The sequence below is a fragment of the Synchiropus splendidus genome, chromosome 11 (genome assembly GCF_027744825.2).
Source record: "Synchiropus splendidus isolate RoL2022-P1 chromosome 11, RoL_Sspl_1.0, whole genome shotgun sequence".
In the NCBI taxonomy this organism is placed as follows: Eukaryota; Metazoa; Chordata; class Actinopteri; order Syngnathiformes; family Callionymidae; genus Synchiropus; species Synchiropus splendidus.
The window spans coordinates 5,549,958-5,563,887 of NC_071344.1; the positions used below are offsets into that span (position 1 = coordinate 5,549,958).

General features: G+C 45.1%; 3 protein-coding genes across 4 annotated transcripts; all 3 read right to left on the bottom strand.

Annotated features, from left to right (window-relative positions):
* Positions 1-403: 403 nt before the first annotated feature.
* Positions 404-4,076, bottom strand: ndfip1 (Nedd4 family interacting protein 1). Its single transcript, XM_053878473.1, has 8 exons — positions 3,901-4,076; positions 2,932-3,025; positions 2,143-2,282; positions 1,981-2,068; positions 1,794-1,918; positions 1,657-1,723; positions 1,483-1,591; positions 404-1,142 (listed from the first exon to the last, which is right to left on the bottom strand). The coding sequence occupies exons 1-7, from the start codon at positions 3,934-3,936 to the stop codon at positions 1,485-1,487; spliced, it is 657 nt and encodes a 218-aa protein (XP_053734448.1). The 5' UTR covers positions 3,937-4,076; the 3' UTR covers positions 404-1,142; positions 1,483-1,484.
* Positions 4,077-5,549: 1,473 nt separating this feature from the next.
* On the bottom strand, positions 5,550-8,598 carry LOC128767264 (glucosamine-6-phosphate isomerase 1-like). 2 transcript variants are annotated; one of them, XM_053879187.1, is made up of 6 exons: positions 8,471-8,598; positions 7,320-7,421; positions 6,540-6,722; positions 6,281-6,465; positions 6,032-6,206; positions 5,550-5,952 (listed from the first exon to the last, which is right to left on the bottom strand). In XM_053879187.1, the coding sequence occupies exons 1-6, from the start codon at positions 8,592-8,594 to the stop codon at positions 5,909-5,911; spliced, it is 813 nt and encodes a 270-aa protein (XP_053735162.1). In that variant the 5' UTR covers positions 8,595-8,598; the 3' UTR covers positions 5,550-5,908. The 2 variants fall into 2 exon arrangements, with proteins under 2 accessions (XP_053735162.1, XP_053735163.1); XM_053879188.1 differs by lacking the exon at positions 8,471-8,598 and adding an exon at positions 8,059-8,141.
* Positions 8,599-10,064: 1,466 nt separating this feature from the next.
* On the bottom strand, positions 10,065-13,718 carry gnpda1 (glucosamine-6-phosphate deaminase 1). Its single transcript, XM_053879068.1, has 7 exons — positions 13,500-13,718; positions 13,275-13,402; positions 12,180-12,281; positions 11,863-12,045; positions 11,604-11,788; positions 11,369-11,543; positions 10,065-10,212 (listed from the first exon to the last, which is right to left on the bottom strand). The coding sequence occupies exons 2-7, from the start codon at positions 13,396-13,398 to the stop codon at positions 10,154-10,156; spliced, it is 828 nt and encodes a 275-aa protein (XP_053735043.1). The 5' UTR covers positions 13,399-13,402; positions 13,500-13,718; the 3' UTR covers positions 10,065-10,153.
* Between the last annotated feature and the right edge of the window lie 212 nt (positions 13,719-13,930).

Consider the following 13,930-nt stretch of genomic DNA (forward strand, 5'->3'; position numbering starts at 1 on the left):
ACACAAGTACCTACAGCAACGTGTACTATTATCCTTGTGAGGACCTCTCATTGCCATAACCCTTTCCCCAGCCTCTCACCCGAAACACATGGCTGACCTTAACCAGGACTCAAAAGCCTCAAAACACACGATTCCAAGTACAAAAATACACAAAAAAAAAACAAAACAACCATCAAAGTGTAAGAATAACACAAAACGCACACAGATTCCTGCACACCTAGAGCAGCACATACCCTGGCTACACACCTAAAACCCTGTTGGACACAGAGAACAGGGGCGTCTGTGGCTGCGCTGCGTCTCCTGCTTTTCTTTAAGGCTACTGAACACAGCGGAGCGTGATGTTAATGTAAGGCTGCTCGTCTGTGCAGCACTCCGTCTGCAGGATGGTGTAGAAAATCACGACCACAACATCGGTGGATTAAAAGTTACATTTATTCAACCTAAACATTTCCTGTACAGTTTTGCAACAGTAAAACCCGAATGAGCAGTTTCACAGCGCAGTGACAAACTGACCGCCACTGAGTCTAACGGTGACGGTCAGTTCACCGTGCTCTGGGCTGCTCTTGGCAGGACATGTTGGATCTAAAAGTGCACCTGAAACATTCTTCCACACGCTCACCAGACAGCCAGCATCTTAGCCCCGCCCACGTTTCCTGGATTTGACGCACGATTAAAGAAGCTTGTTGGAGGACTTCCGTCCGGAGCGGGACCCCGCCTCTGGCTCCGCCCCCGGCCCAGGCCCAGGCCCGGCAGGTGAGTGCGATGTTGGGCTTTGCTTGTTCCCAGTTGTCCTCTTCAGTCCATAACAGAAAGCAGGAGGTGAGAAGTGGAATATAAAGTGAGTCGCATGCGTCGGCTGCTTCAGTCAAGTGTCCTCTTGACTTCCTGACCACGTGAGCGGTGCATGCTAGGACGTCACCGTCACATGACGTTCACATGAAGACTACGCCACACACAGATGTAGATAGAGCAATTAACATTGGCCACTAATGGAAACAGCGAGGGGCCGCGATCGTCGCCCCAGTTAATGAAACAAGTGATACGAATCCTGATCAATGAGCCACGTCTTCATCTACACAGCCATCCGTCCGTCCGGCCATTCGATCGATCGACCGAGCGATGGCCCCCCCGCCGCTGGAGTCCTGCGGAGAGGAGAGACAAGGTGGTGTTTCGCTCCAGTCAAAGTCAGACAGAGGCACCGCCTCTTCTTCTTCCCGATTTCGGAGTCAGCACTTCAGTTAGTCAGGTCCGTTGTTGACGGCTACTACAGTAACACCGCCATCTGGTGGTGGTACAACTTTTTTTTTTTATTAATACAGAATAGAATTGAAAGCAGCACTACGACTTTAACCTCTTGATCAGACTGATGCACCGTTGAGTTTGAAGCATCTTTGTGCACTATCATGTGACGCAGTTGAGGAGGAAACATCTGACTCCCACAGGGTTCACTCCCACCAACAGGTGGCAGAGTTGGCGGCTCACCTCTAGTAGATGAAGAGCACTCGTGTTCTGGGGAGGGAGGCGTAGCTGGGGTCAGCCAGTTTACGGACTCTGGAATAGTTGATGAAGCCTCGGACAAACAGCATGAAGCCTGCCGCAGCATGAAGACCGGGGTTAGATGAAAGTTTAAAAAGCAGAGGGCGCGGGGTCACTCACCCAGGGCCAGGAAGACCCACCACAGCCAGTACTGACCATCGAAGTAGCCAGGGAAGTAGGCGGAGAACTGGGGGGACACGGGCAGCAGAGTTCAGCAGCAGTAGGTTTGAGCCAATGAGGAGCCAGTCTGCACTCACCCTGACAATGAGGACCCACTTGATGAGGGACAAACCAAAGCCAGAGATGGCGCCATAGCGCCCCGCGGCTGACGTGGTCAAGCAGAACGACAAGAAGAAGCCAATCCAGTTGAAGAGAAACGCCACTGGAACATGGGAGAGAGGACCATTACTGGCTGACTGGGCCTCAGCATCACCAGAGTCTTACTGAAGAAGGTGAGCATGAAGATCCCGTCGTTCCCTATCCGCAGCTGGTCGGCGTCTTCAAACTCGTCTCTGGCCACAAAGTCTTCATCCTGCGGGGGACAGGCCTGTTCTCAAGCGCTACGCTGCCGGATATATTTTGCAGTGTAGAGGAAGTCTGCAGTACCGTGACTCGTCCAGGGACCAGCGGGATGGTGGACTCCACCTTGCTCCTCTCTGCTTCATCGTAGGAGGGCAGGGTGGTGGCCACACTGTAGGACGGAGGGTTGGGGAACTGCCCGCCCTCGTCCTTGTATTCAAAGAAGGCTGAGGAGGACAACACAACACCTTATTATGGCTGACGCTACACTGACAGGGATGAGGGGAAGAGCGCAGAGAAGGACGTTTAAATGCTGACACACTAAAGCTTTCTTTCACTTCCGACCGCAGTTAAAGAAGTGGCAGCGGAAGAGTCTGAGTGGAAGAGAGCACATGAAAGCAGCTTGTGTCCATTAGTGCTGAAGCCTTGAGGGCACGTTTGTTGCTCATCACAAAACACTATTGACGTGCATTGACAGCCTCCTGAGCTCAAGAGTTAAGAACCCAAATGCGTCGGTTCTTTTTGAGTAGAAACCTGCAGAATATATCATAGTCAGGTGAGCATCCCTTTTCTCCATCCCAGATCCAAAACACAGCCGTTTTTCTCTTGAAGTATATGTCTGCACTGGCTCAAAAACCTCTTGCTACTGAGGCAGTGCTCCTGTACTTCACTCGTCCAGCTACAAGATACAACGTTCCAACCACCAGAGGTTGATACTGTTTCTTCTGCTTTAAAGACTTTTAAAGAAGAGCCGTTTCTAACACAAATTTCAGAGAAACAGGAAAAAGGTTTATGGTGAATCACGGTGACAGACATCTTTGCAGAACTTTCCCTACAAGTCAAGACGATGAGTAACAGAGGGCCTCAGTAACTGACCTGCATTTGCCGCAGCCACACTGCTGTAAGGCGGAGGAGCATCCTGGGTGGGACCCTCTGAAGAGATCTGTGTTGGCTCCTCCTCGTTGACCAGCTGCAGACACCACAAAGGCATGGATGGATTCCATATTTACAATGAGGAACAGAGCACAGTCAGTTCCAGTACAAGCACCGAGCTGCATCGAGTCATGCCTGATGTAGTGGATTTTTTTTAAACACAACTACATGAAAACAGAGCATATGAATGTGTCATGCAGTTCAATGTTTTGGCAAAACTTTTTTCATAGATTAGTTGCCCCATAGTTTGAAAAATAAATCAAATTTATTGCATCTACATCCCGGTTAGTTTTGTTTCTAAGCTGATTTTGATGCTCGGGTTCAGGCTCATCGGGCATATACTGCCTGAATAAGGGTCATAGATAATGTGGTTTTTTAATGATCTACAAACATTGCACTGTTTTCAGTTTACTTTTATGTCAAAGGGGCGGAGAATATTCGGGGCATCGCATCACCTTCTGTGGCAAAAACACACTGGTCACTTTACACTGACGATAAAACTTGACGGCTGTATGTCATAACATGCTATTACTAAGCGTGTTGAACTCAATACAATACGCGTTTGGCAACGTGGCTTTTACAGTAAAACGAGAGTGACAATAACGTCACGGAATGTTCAATTAAAGTTTATTTTCTCTTTATTTGGAGCATCATTCTTTAATTTTGATGTGGTCACAGGAGAAGAGACGTATCTGCATTTCCATTTTTGAACGCTCAAGCGTCTCCCGGTAGTCACGAATACCTTACGAATTGCTATGACATAACGAAGACGTATGAGCGGTGCGTTTCTATATGTGCTATGAGACACAAGTGCGACGCAAGGGAACGAGTTCGGGGCGAGTGTTTTCGACTCGACAGGCCTGCTAACACGGTGCTGTTTTCCGTCACGATGACAGTACATGTCGGACTTACCTCTTGGTATCTGACGTTACTGCTTTGTTCCGCCATCCTGGAAGAGGAGCGAAACTTTCAAAAGCCCTCTTTTCACTGAAGCCGAGACAAACGGTACTGAAAATGACAATCTCCTGCGAGTGTCGTCAAGCTAGGCCGCCATCTTCTTTCTTCGCCACAATATTGCTGCGTTCACTTGCCATCGTAAATCTGAATAGACAAACACATACAGTGTTCTAAATGATATAATAACGTCAAAAAACCAAAATTGTAAAATACATTACAACTTTATTAGTCCGTTGAAAGACATATAAACCAATTAAAATAAGACACAACGGTGAATAATGAAAAAGTAATCTGTGCTTTGCTATCTGAGTTGGGGTTTTCAAGGAGCTCTGAAGGCAACACTGTGATTTGCTTATCGTCATGTGACAGGAAGACGCCGAGCAAATTCAATCAAATGAACAGACTGATAATAAGTGATTGGAAACAAACCACAATGTATATATTATATTGCGTTCAGCTATTAAAATAGATAAAGACATAGACAAATAGATCACATATGAATCGATCAATGGTGTTATGATAAATATATGGGTACAATATATATATATATATATATATATATATATATATATATATATATATATATATATATATATATATATATATATATATATATATATATATATATATATATATATATATATATATATATATATATTGTGGGAATCATGATATTTTACTTATGATCATATTTATCAAGTATCTGCTATTGAATAAATGCTTTGTCTAATGAAAAACTGAATCCAACAGACGCAGTGATAATGGGTAAGGTAACCTCAGTTTGATCCAGTATGAGAGGTGTGTTTGATAAGGATAGTGGGGAGAGATGCGTGTATGGAAGAGTGAGTCATGAAAGGCAGGAACCACCGGGTACCAGGACCATTGAGTAACCCAGGAGACATCTAACCCAGAACCGGTCCAAACAGCTTGAGCTGAGTCTGAGTTTGTGGGGACAAACATCTACCTTCCCCCAAGTGAAGGAATGTGGAAGATAAGGAACCTCTGGCACAGCGATGGGTCAGGAGGATGAATTATGGACCCAGGCAGAGCCAGGCAGAGATGGGACCAGCCAGTCCACCAGCAGAAGCAAGCCAATCAGAGGAGGGGACTGGATTATCTGTTTACAGCTTTCCACCCAAAAAAGGCCAGGAAATGGGCAACAACAAGAGGATTCATCAACGTCGCTCCAAACCAAGGGGTGTCGAAACCAGATCAGGAATGTGGCGCCATGGCAACGGGGACCCCAAGAGACCAGGACCAATCGGTGGAGACTACACCCCAAGATGAACTGAAATGTGTCATAAAAGGGTCAGGGCCAGAGATAGTCTTTGTCACTCTACACCACTGGAGCTAAGGCTAAGTCAGGCGTAGTTGTGGACCCAGAGCTCTGTTAGGGTAATTAGACTCCTCTGTCAGGGAATAAATTCTTTTGGGTTTTAACTTGTTGGTCTTTTGGTAGTCATTCTCACGAGTAAACGAACACGCGGAAGATACATTAAAGGTGTAGATTCCTACAATATATATATATATATATATATATATATATATATATATACATACCATCACATAATGATAGAATTTGACCATTGTCTATGTAAACTGCGGACGGCGATATGTCGATGATGATGGGTGGGATTGGAATAAACACAACATATAATTTATTCAAGTCATTTCTGGATCATCTTATTTTGACTCTGCTCTGCTTGCCGACATAAAGTGACAAGATCAACATGACAAAGTGACCTCAGTGACACAAAGTGCACAGTTGTGTTGGCTTAGCAGAAAAACAGTTAGGATGTGATCATGCTCACATCATTTTGGTTTCCTTCTCTTTAGTGTCTTACGACAAAGCTTGCAAAGAATTTCATTCTTTTTGTTGCACATTCCATAGATACAGATTTCATTTGGAATTTATTGCCTTAGGATGAAGTAATCTCTGAAATGTTGTTCTGGTCACTAGGAGTCAAGGAAGTGGTTCCACCAGCTTGTTGTGCAGAGGCATCATTCCTGAAGAAAAGGAAAACCTTATTAGGTTAAATTTGATCAATGTAAAAATAAAAAAAGAATGAAAGAGGTGGAGGCTCACCTTTGAAATACTTGACGGTTCGGCCTCGCAGTTCCATCGTGGCGTCCTCGTCGCAGACGAAGACGCTCTGCGGGTGTTGCTGGAAGGCCGACACTGTCCACATGTGGTTGACACCTTCTTCTATGGCCTTATATAAAGCCAACGCCTTGTGTGACCCAGTGATGAGGATCATGACCTGAAATTGAAGAGTGCTCACCAGAGTAAAACCAATAAAGGTTCATTTCACCTACATGTGGGGAGATCACGCACCTCTTTGGCGTCCATGACAGTGCCCACCCCAACAGTCAGTGCCATGGTGGGCACCTTGGACAGATCTCCATCAAAGAATCTGGAGTTCGCCTCAATGGTGTCCTTGGCCAGAGTCTTGATCCTGGTCCGGGACACCAGACTGGAGCCCGGCTCGTTGAAGGCAATGTGGCCATCGGGTCCAATGCCTGAGATGTTGGGAGGACCAGCGTGAGAACAAGGAGCCAGGGCAAACATACAACTGTCAGGGAACCACTTCCACCTCCAACGAAGAGCTGGATTCCTCCAGCAGCTTTGATCTTCTCCTCAAAGGAGTTGCACTCTGCGATCAGGTCGCTGGCGTTGCCATCCAGGATGTGTGTGTTCTCTGGTTTGATGTCGATGTGGTTGAAGAAATTGGTCCACATGAAGGAGTGGTAGCTCTCAGGGTGATCTCTGGGCAGCCCTGGACAGAAAAAAGAACCAGAAGTGAGGCACGGTGTGGCAGTCTACTCTACGCAGGCCATGGTTTGCAGCTGTATTTGACGTCCTGATGTGATGGCTGAACCACCTCCAGTGACTCAACTCAAGGCGGCCTCTTCAGTGGGGCTCTTGAAGGGAGGGCTGAGCTACAGAGGTCAGAGCTACATAAAGCCTTTGGTCAGGAGGCTGCCTTCATCTCCACCAAATAAAACTAGTCTGGTCTACAAACTACAGCAACCCACATCCAGTTGAAAATGCATTTTTAAGCATATAGTCATTGTAGATGCATTTTTTCTTTTCTTTTTTTAGCAAGGTCACGAGCGGAACCATCAGGCTGAGTCGGCAACTTTCAATCAGAGCCACACCGCATCCCGTGACATCACTTCCAGGAGGTACTCTGAACCATCTGTTCTTAAAGACTTGTTTTTCTTTGTCAGTCATCAAATAATTGTGCGATATTTTTTTTCTTCTTTTTTTATACAAAATATGCAACATTTATTCAGGTATTCTGAATTATTTATGTTATGTTTATTATTTATTTAGTTTCTCATTCGGAGAGAGAAAAGAATGACATTCTTACCTACATACTCATCCATGTTGAAAGTCTTCACGTACTCAAATGAGAGTTTTCCATTTTTGTGGAATTCAATCAGCTTTTTGTAACATCCCAACGGAGTACTTCCTGTTAAGACAGGAATATAGCAGATGATGATGATGATGATGATGATGTGCCCCACCTCTCCGTCGGACGCAGCTCTTAACCTTCAATACTGGAAACAATAATGGCATAGTGAAGGTGTTCCTGCGCACTGTGCTCCACCTGTGTCGCCCCCATTTCTTCCCTGCCTGATCTCACCTGCCTGCCTCCTCCACCCCACTGCTTCCTGCAAATTCCTTCTATTGCTCTCTAAACAAGTCCAATCTGACCCTTGAAATCTTCCGTTTGTGCTGCCATTCAGTCCAAATCCACCTCCATCTTTGCTGTGAACATGATCAGGCGGAACAATTCAGTGGCCCAAGCAGAGTAAACACAGACTGGACTGGTGTCTCAAAAGAGTGAGAAACAGGTTAGTGATCAAAATAGCAACACTTGCGTGACAGAGTTGGACATTCAACCTGGGAATATGGGGTTGAGATAGCCTGTGACTCAATGTGAAAGTGATAACATCCTCTTTAGTTCCTGCTGACACCAAAGTCTCAATGCCCAGTGTGTGTCAGAGGGAAGAAGGATCAGCAGTGGCTGATGGAGAGTAGGTCAGTATGAGGCAAGGCAAGAGCGTGTCCATGCAGGCTTCACAAACAAGTCCGGATGCTGCAACCTGGGTCACTGAAACAGCCTACGCTGAGCATGTGGACGGCAGAATTCAAAGACAATGGTCCAGACTGAAGAATCCTTGGTTTGGTGATGAGTTGGTAACAGACAGCGCTCGACTTGGACACCAGTGGGCATGCGCACAGGCATTTTGTTAAGCAGGTGCCCAAGCCAGGAACAAAGGGTCAAAAAAGAAGTCAGAAAAATGTTATTGTTGCAATCATTATAATTCTTGCTGAGAATTGAGGAGGAAAAAGTGGCACTTTCCCCATGCAGTGAGGTTCTCTCTGTGCACGTGCTTGGACACTAGACTTCTTTCATGCCAGGTTCTTGTCCTGGTCTCCGCAGGAGGAACTAGCTGACCCCACACTTGTGTTTGAACGATAGCCTTGTTTTCAGGACAAACTAAGAGAGCTCACCTGTGGGCAGTCCAAGCGTGAAGTATTTGTCCGGACCTGGCTTGAACAAAAGTATCTTGTTCATGATGTACTTGGCAGCCCACTCACCCACCTTCTCACTGTTGTCAACGATGATGAGCTTCATGGTGTCTGCCGGTGGAAGAGAGCCGCGAGTCTTGAACAATGTGCTTAAGTCAGACTTCAGACCCTTCAGGCTCCTCCTCCAATAATCTCTGACCACTCAGAGAGGTTGGTGTGTCCTATAAAGAGAGTTATATCGCACCTCAGGCTTGTGATCTGCCAGTGGAATACACACACTTTTAAGATGAAACAACAAAATATGGCCTTTTAATTTTTCTTCAATATAAATTTCTGGTTTTCCTTTGAAAGATCCAGAACTGATCTCTAAACTTAACAAGCTGGTTTTTGCCTTCCTGAGGAAATGCTATGATGTACTTTCCCCTCCTTTCACAGTAGTGCCTGTTCTTCTTTCGTTGCCTCCTACACTGTATGAAATCATGTATGGTGAATTTAATTCTTTGGGAGCTATTTTCAGCTGTATCACTACATGACTTCTAAATGATGAGTCTAGTTTCTCTACACTAAAAACAGGCTTTTATAAGTGGACAGAAGGTGACTTTTTTAGTTTATTTTTGAGACTTGTCCAGAGTGAAGGACAGTGACGGGAGGTGAAGAGGAGAGTGCAGGCCCGATGGAATGAGTGGAGAGGGCTAACATCTATGAAAGTAGAGCAACAATGAGTGAAAGGGAAGCGCTATAGAACAGCCTTGGTTGGATGTATGGTCAAGAGAAACAAAGCCTGGGAACAGTGGGAGAAACTAGGAACCCAAGACCAGAAATGGGTGGACAGACAAAGTGATCAGAAAAACCCTTCTTCTTACCAAGAAATGAGCGTGACGGAAGTGACGGTCAGCTGGTCTTAATAACGCACTGTAACAAAAGTGTCATGCTAACAACAAATGCGTCGTCGGGGTTTCATACTGGCTTCTCTGGCGTGTTGCACCTGCTGCAAGGAAAGCATGTGGTATCACTATCACCACCGTACAGCTCAACTTGAAACTGAAATCTCAACTTTTTACGGCAGATAGCCAGCAGAACTGATACGCTGCGGTGTTTCTGTTCAGCCTATCAATCTTTAAATGCTTTTATCAGGGGTCAACAACTTTCAGGAGCAACCCTGAAGAGACTGCTTGCTGAGTGTGTCGCTTCAGATCAGTGTTTTATTGGGCAGATATTGAGGTGTAATTATTGAGTGTGCCATTGAATCACGCTGAAGTTGAAGTCAGGTATTTCCTCCTTCAGACCTGCTGTCTCTTTATGCTTGATATAACATGACAGATTCCTAGAATGTTCTGCAACTTAGTGATGAGCACTTCTCCATGTGCCAGTACTCTTGCTTTCAATAGCAGCTGCTAAAGCGAGCTAATTCTGAGAATGTCATAGGAGCAAATAAAGTCATGGTTATGGATTACCTTCTGCTTCTGAAGGTCAGGTCGGGTTAAGGTTGTCCTCTCTTCAGGACTCTACCACCTCTTTCATGATGGAGGCAGGCCAGTGGTGCAATGAAACACGACCAAAAGAGAGTGATGAAAAAATGATTTATTAAAATTTGAAACAAAGGACAGAGAACTATCACAGAAGAGGTTTGAACTTGAGAAGGAGGGGAGATGACATGTTGACTGGTCAAGGCTCAGACCGTGGAGGAAGTGGCTCCACCAGCTTGTTGTGAACATGCATCATCCCTGCAGGACAGAGCACAGATCAGCACGCCGCTCATTCATACATGACTCAGAGAAATAGAAGCGCCAGTCAAACGCTCAGATCATATCACGCAGAGATCTTGATACCACTTGACCACTTCTTGACTGAGCTACAAACAGCTGATATACTGCAGATGCATCTTCGTATCATCAAGGCTGGCACACGACACACATCACAGAGGGGAGCTTTAAAGTGCAGTCAGAACAAGAGGATACATGAGCTATAAATAACAGCATGATTTGTATTTTTATTGACTTACAGATGTATTGTCCTCCGATATATTTCCTTAATGCAGTATGATGATTCTTTTCCATATTTATTGGTCCACTAACTTATCTTCTTCCATCAATTTCATGTCAATACATATTTGTTTATTACAGAGACATCGGATTAGGTAACACATTTGAGCCACTAAAAATGCATTCCTGCCTTGTAAGCATTAAATAATCAGTTATTACATGTTTATAGTGACGTCTTAGTTTCTATTCAAGGGTAGTCATAGTCAATACTTAAATTAGACTCTAACAACTGGCCAATATGCTGCTAATATACACATGAATTAATAATTTGGTTTATATATATATATATATATATATATATATATATATATATATATGTGTGTGTGTGTGTGTGTCTGTATAGCTATACTTGTGAGGACCAATTCTTGGAAACGTACCTCCTTGAAAATATAATAACTGCATCATAATGACTGAATTTAAGTTTGGTTGAGGTCCTGGTACAGGTTAGCCAATTCTTGACAAAACACTGTCCTTGTGGGGACCATTTGGCCAGACCCCACAAATCCAAGCTTCGAGTTTGAGTATGAAGACATGGGTCAGAGTCCTGGTTAAGGTCAGCCATGTGTTTTGGATGGTTAGGTTTAGGAGAAGAGGCAATGGGCGGTCCCCACAAGGGTGCGTGCATGAGTGAGTGAGTTCAATAATATGATAAACTACGTGTTAAAGTGGTCAGTGCTTGTACATCGGTATGACACAAATGTAGCCTGTTCCGGTGAAGTGTAGCAGAACTGTCATGGTGTTGGCGTCTGACAAATCATGGCACAGTAACAGGTGTTATCAACCTGGGTACATGCAGGTCAGTGAGGCCCCCATACAAGCAGCCTCATTGTGGACTCACCTTTGAAATACTTGACCGTTTTCACTCTCAGTTCCAAGGTGGCGTCCTCGTCGCAGACAAAGACGCTCTGCGGGTGTTGCTGGAAGGCCGACACTGTCCACATGTGGTTGACACCTTCTTCTATGGCTTTATATAAAGCGAAGGCCTTGTGTGACCCAGTGATGAGGATCATGACCTGAAGAATGAGAAAAACCAGTCAAGCTTCTTTACGCTAATATCGAGGGAGATCACGCACCTCTTTGGCGTCCATGACAGTGCCCACCCCAACAGTCAGTGCCATGGTGGGCACCTTGGACAGATCTCCATCAAAGAATCTGGAGTTCGCCTCAATGGTGTCCTTGGCCAGAGTCTTGATCCTGGTCCGGGACACCAGACTGGAGCCCGGCTCGTTGAAGGCAATGTGGCCATCGGGTCCAATGCCTGAGATGTTGGGAGGACCAGCGTGAGAACAAGGAGCCAGGGCAAACATACAACTGTCAGGGAACCACTTCCACCTCCAACGAAGAGCTGGATTCCTCCAGCAGCTTTGATCTTCTCCTCGAAGGAATTGCACTCTGCGATCAGGTCGCTGGCGTTGCCATCCAGGATGTGTGCGTTCTCTGGTTTGATGTCGATGTGGTTGAAGAAATTGGTCCACATGAAGGAGTGGTAGCTCTCAGGGTGATCTCTGGGCAGCCCTGGAGAACCAAGGAGTGGAAGCACCCGAGAGTCGGTGAGTCATCGTCGTCTTTCATGCCACTCTCCTTCAACTAACTCCTGACTTCTTTCAAATAATGACAACACTCCCTCTTGTTCACTAATATCTCCTTACCCACATACTCATCCATGTTGAAGGTCTTCACATACTGGAAGGAGATCTCTCCATTTTTGTAGTATTCAATCAGTTTCCGATAACAACCCCGGGGAGTGCTTCCTGCAGGGGAATCACAGAGGAGATGCTGAAACAAAGGGGTAGATTTCAACACAGACCGGAGTCATGTGGGTGTAAGGTTCAGACATACACTTGATATTTGGGCTGTCACACCTCTACCGCTGCTTATTTTAGCCACAGCCTTGTTATTCACTGCCATACTGTTGCCTGACGTGCACCTGCCTGGTAAACAGGCTCCACCCTGGGTGCATGTGACTTTAAATAAATAGGAACTGCACAAAAACAAGAGATGCTAAGAGCTATGTTGATGTGGTTGAGCTACGTCCGGGTGAACCCCACAGCCACTGTCACATTTCCCTCTCGCACACACGCTCGGCCTCAAGTGAGTGAGCAGCAATCTCTTCTTGTCACATGACCACAGTCCTTCACTCTCCCTATGCGTGTTTATGATATAGATAAGTGGACGTTCCCCCAAACCCTCCTCAGTCAACGCAAGCAAATGAGAAGTCAAAGGTCAACTTGGATGTAGACAATGCTGACACTGGTATGAACTGGAGCATTCATGAAACAACATCAATAACATGATACTTTTCATAACTCAACATTCATTTTGTCTCGTTTCTTCCTCTTATTTCTACGCAGGTGTATGTCCATGGATTAGTATGAATGAAATGAGCGACTATAGTCAGAAACATTTAACTGTGATTTCACTTTTTACTGGGCACCTCTTCACTCCAGCACTGGTGGAGCAGCATCCGTTATGCATTTATACTTAGATTCTCCACATCTGCATAAAACAAAAATTATTTCAGATTCGGTCTAGAGAAAATCTTTCTTCCTTAAAAAATGGTATATTTTGAGTCCATCAGAACCCTGTGACTCAAATAACTTATTAAAAGAGATGGGTGTTTTTACTAGAATTACGAGTCTTTTATTTATATGTTGTTTTCCCCCAGTGTTGCTTTGTAAACGAACAGCGTGTAACTGAACAAGCCGATCAATCTGCAGCGTTTTCTGCTCTGTGGATCTTCTGACCTGTTGGGAGTCCAAGAGTGAAGTACCGGTCCGGACCAGGCTGAAACAGCAGGATCTTGTTCCTGATGTACTTGGCAGCCCACTCACTGACTTGAGCGTAATCGTTGAGAATAATCAGCTTCATGGTTCTGAAAATGAAAGGGGTGAAACATTCACAGGCAGCAGGTCGAAGTTCAAGATGCTAAAACAATCGAAGGCTCATTCAACAGTGAAAATGATACTCACGAAGCTGCGCGCAGGCTGATGGAGGTGTGGAACTGAAGGCGGTAAACTGTGACACAACAGTTTGCGGGGAACAAACCGTGGAGTGTGCTCTTCTCAGCAGAGGAGTCTGGTCATGTGACCGCAGGAGGAAAACACAAGGGGCGACGACTCCGTCAAGCTAACGCTAGTTAGCAGGAACTAGCGTCGCGCGACCTCATGAATTCAGGGTTTAAAAGAATATATATTGCTATTCGAGTTTAAAAGTTGATGTAGTGCTACCACCGCCGCTTATTCATAGATAATGATAAATAAAGGCAGTCGTCAGAATTATTTTATTTTGGAACAAGTTACGTTTCCGGTGCTGACCACTTTAACGTTTATTTGATCTATCAAGCAAAAGTAAATAAAGCTCATTTGAGAAATCTGTCTTGAATATTTACGAATACTTCATT

What these genes read in the sequence shown, in the direction of transcription:
- ndfip1 (XM_053878473.1), bottom strand. Translation starts at nt 3,936, where the DNA reads ATGGCGGAACAAAGCAGTAACGTCAGATACCAAGAG. An exon ending in GTAACGTCAGATACCAAGAG is followed by an intron (nt 3,026 to 3,900) that starts GTAAGTCCGACA and finishes TGGTGTCTGCAG; the next exon opens with CTGGTCAACGAGGAGGAGCC. An exon ending in TGGTCCCTGGACGAGTCACG is followed by an intron (nt 2,069 to 2,142) that starts GTACTGCAGACT and finishes TGTCCCCCGCAG; the next exon opens with GATGAAGACTTTGTGGCCAG.
- LOC128767264 (XM_053879187.1), bottom strand. Translation starts at nt 8,594, where the DNA reads ATGAAGCTCATCATCGTTGACAACAGTGAGAAGGTGGGTGAGTGGGCT. An exon ending in CACGCTTGGACTGCCCACAG is followed by an intron (nt 7,422 to 8,470) that starts GTGAGCTCTCTT and finishes CTGTCTTAACAG; the next exon opens with GAAGTACTCCGTTGGGATGT. An exon ending in CTGTCATGGACGCCAAAGAG is followed by an intron (nt 6,207 to 6,280) that starts GTGCGTGATCTC and finishes CTTCAATTTCAG; the next exon opens with GTCATGATCCTCATCACTGG.
- gnpda1 (XM_053879068.1), bottom strand. Translation starts at nt 13,398, where the DNA reads ATGAAGCTGATTATTCTCAACGATTACGCTCAAGTCAGTGAGTGGGCT. An exon ending in CTGTCATGGACGCCAAAGAG is followed by an intron (nt 11,544 to 11,603) that starts GTGCGTGATCTC and finishes CTCATTCTTCAG; the next exon opens with GTCATGATCCTCATCACTGG. An exon ending in AACGGTCAAGTATTTCAAAG is followed by an intron (nt 10,213 to 11,368) that starts GTGAGTCCACAA and finishes TCTGTCCTGCAG; the next exon opens with GGATGATGCATGTTCACAAC.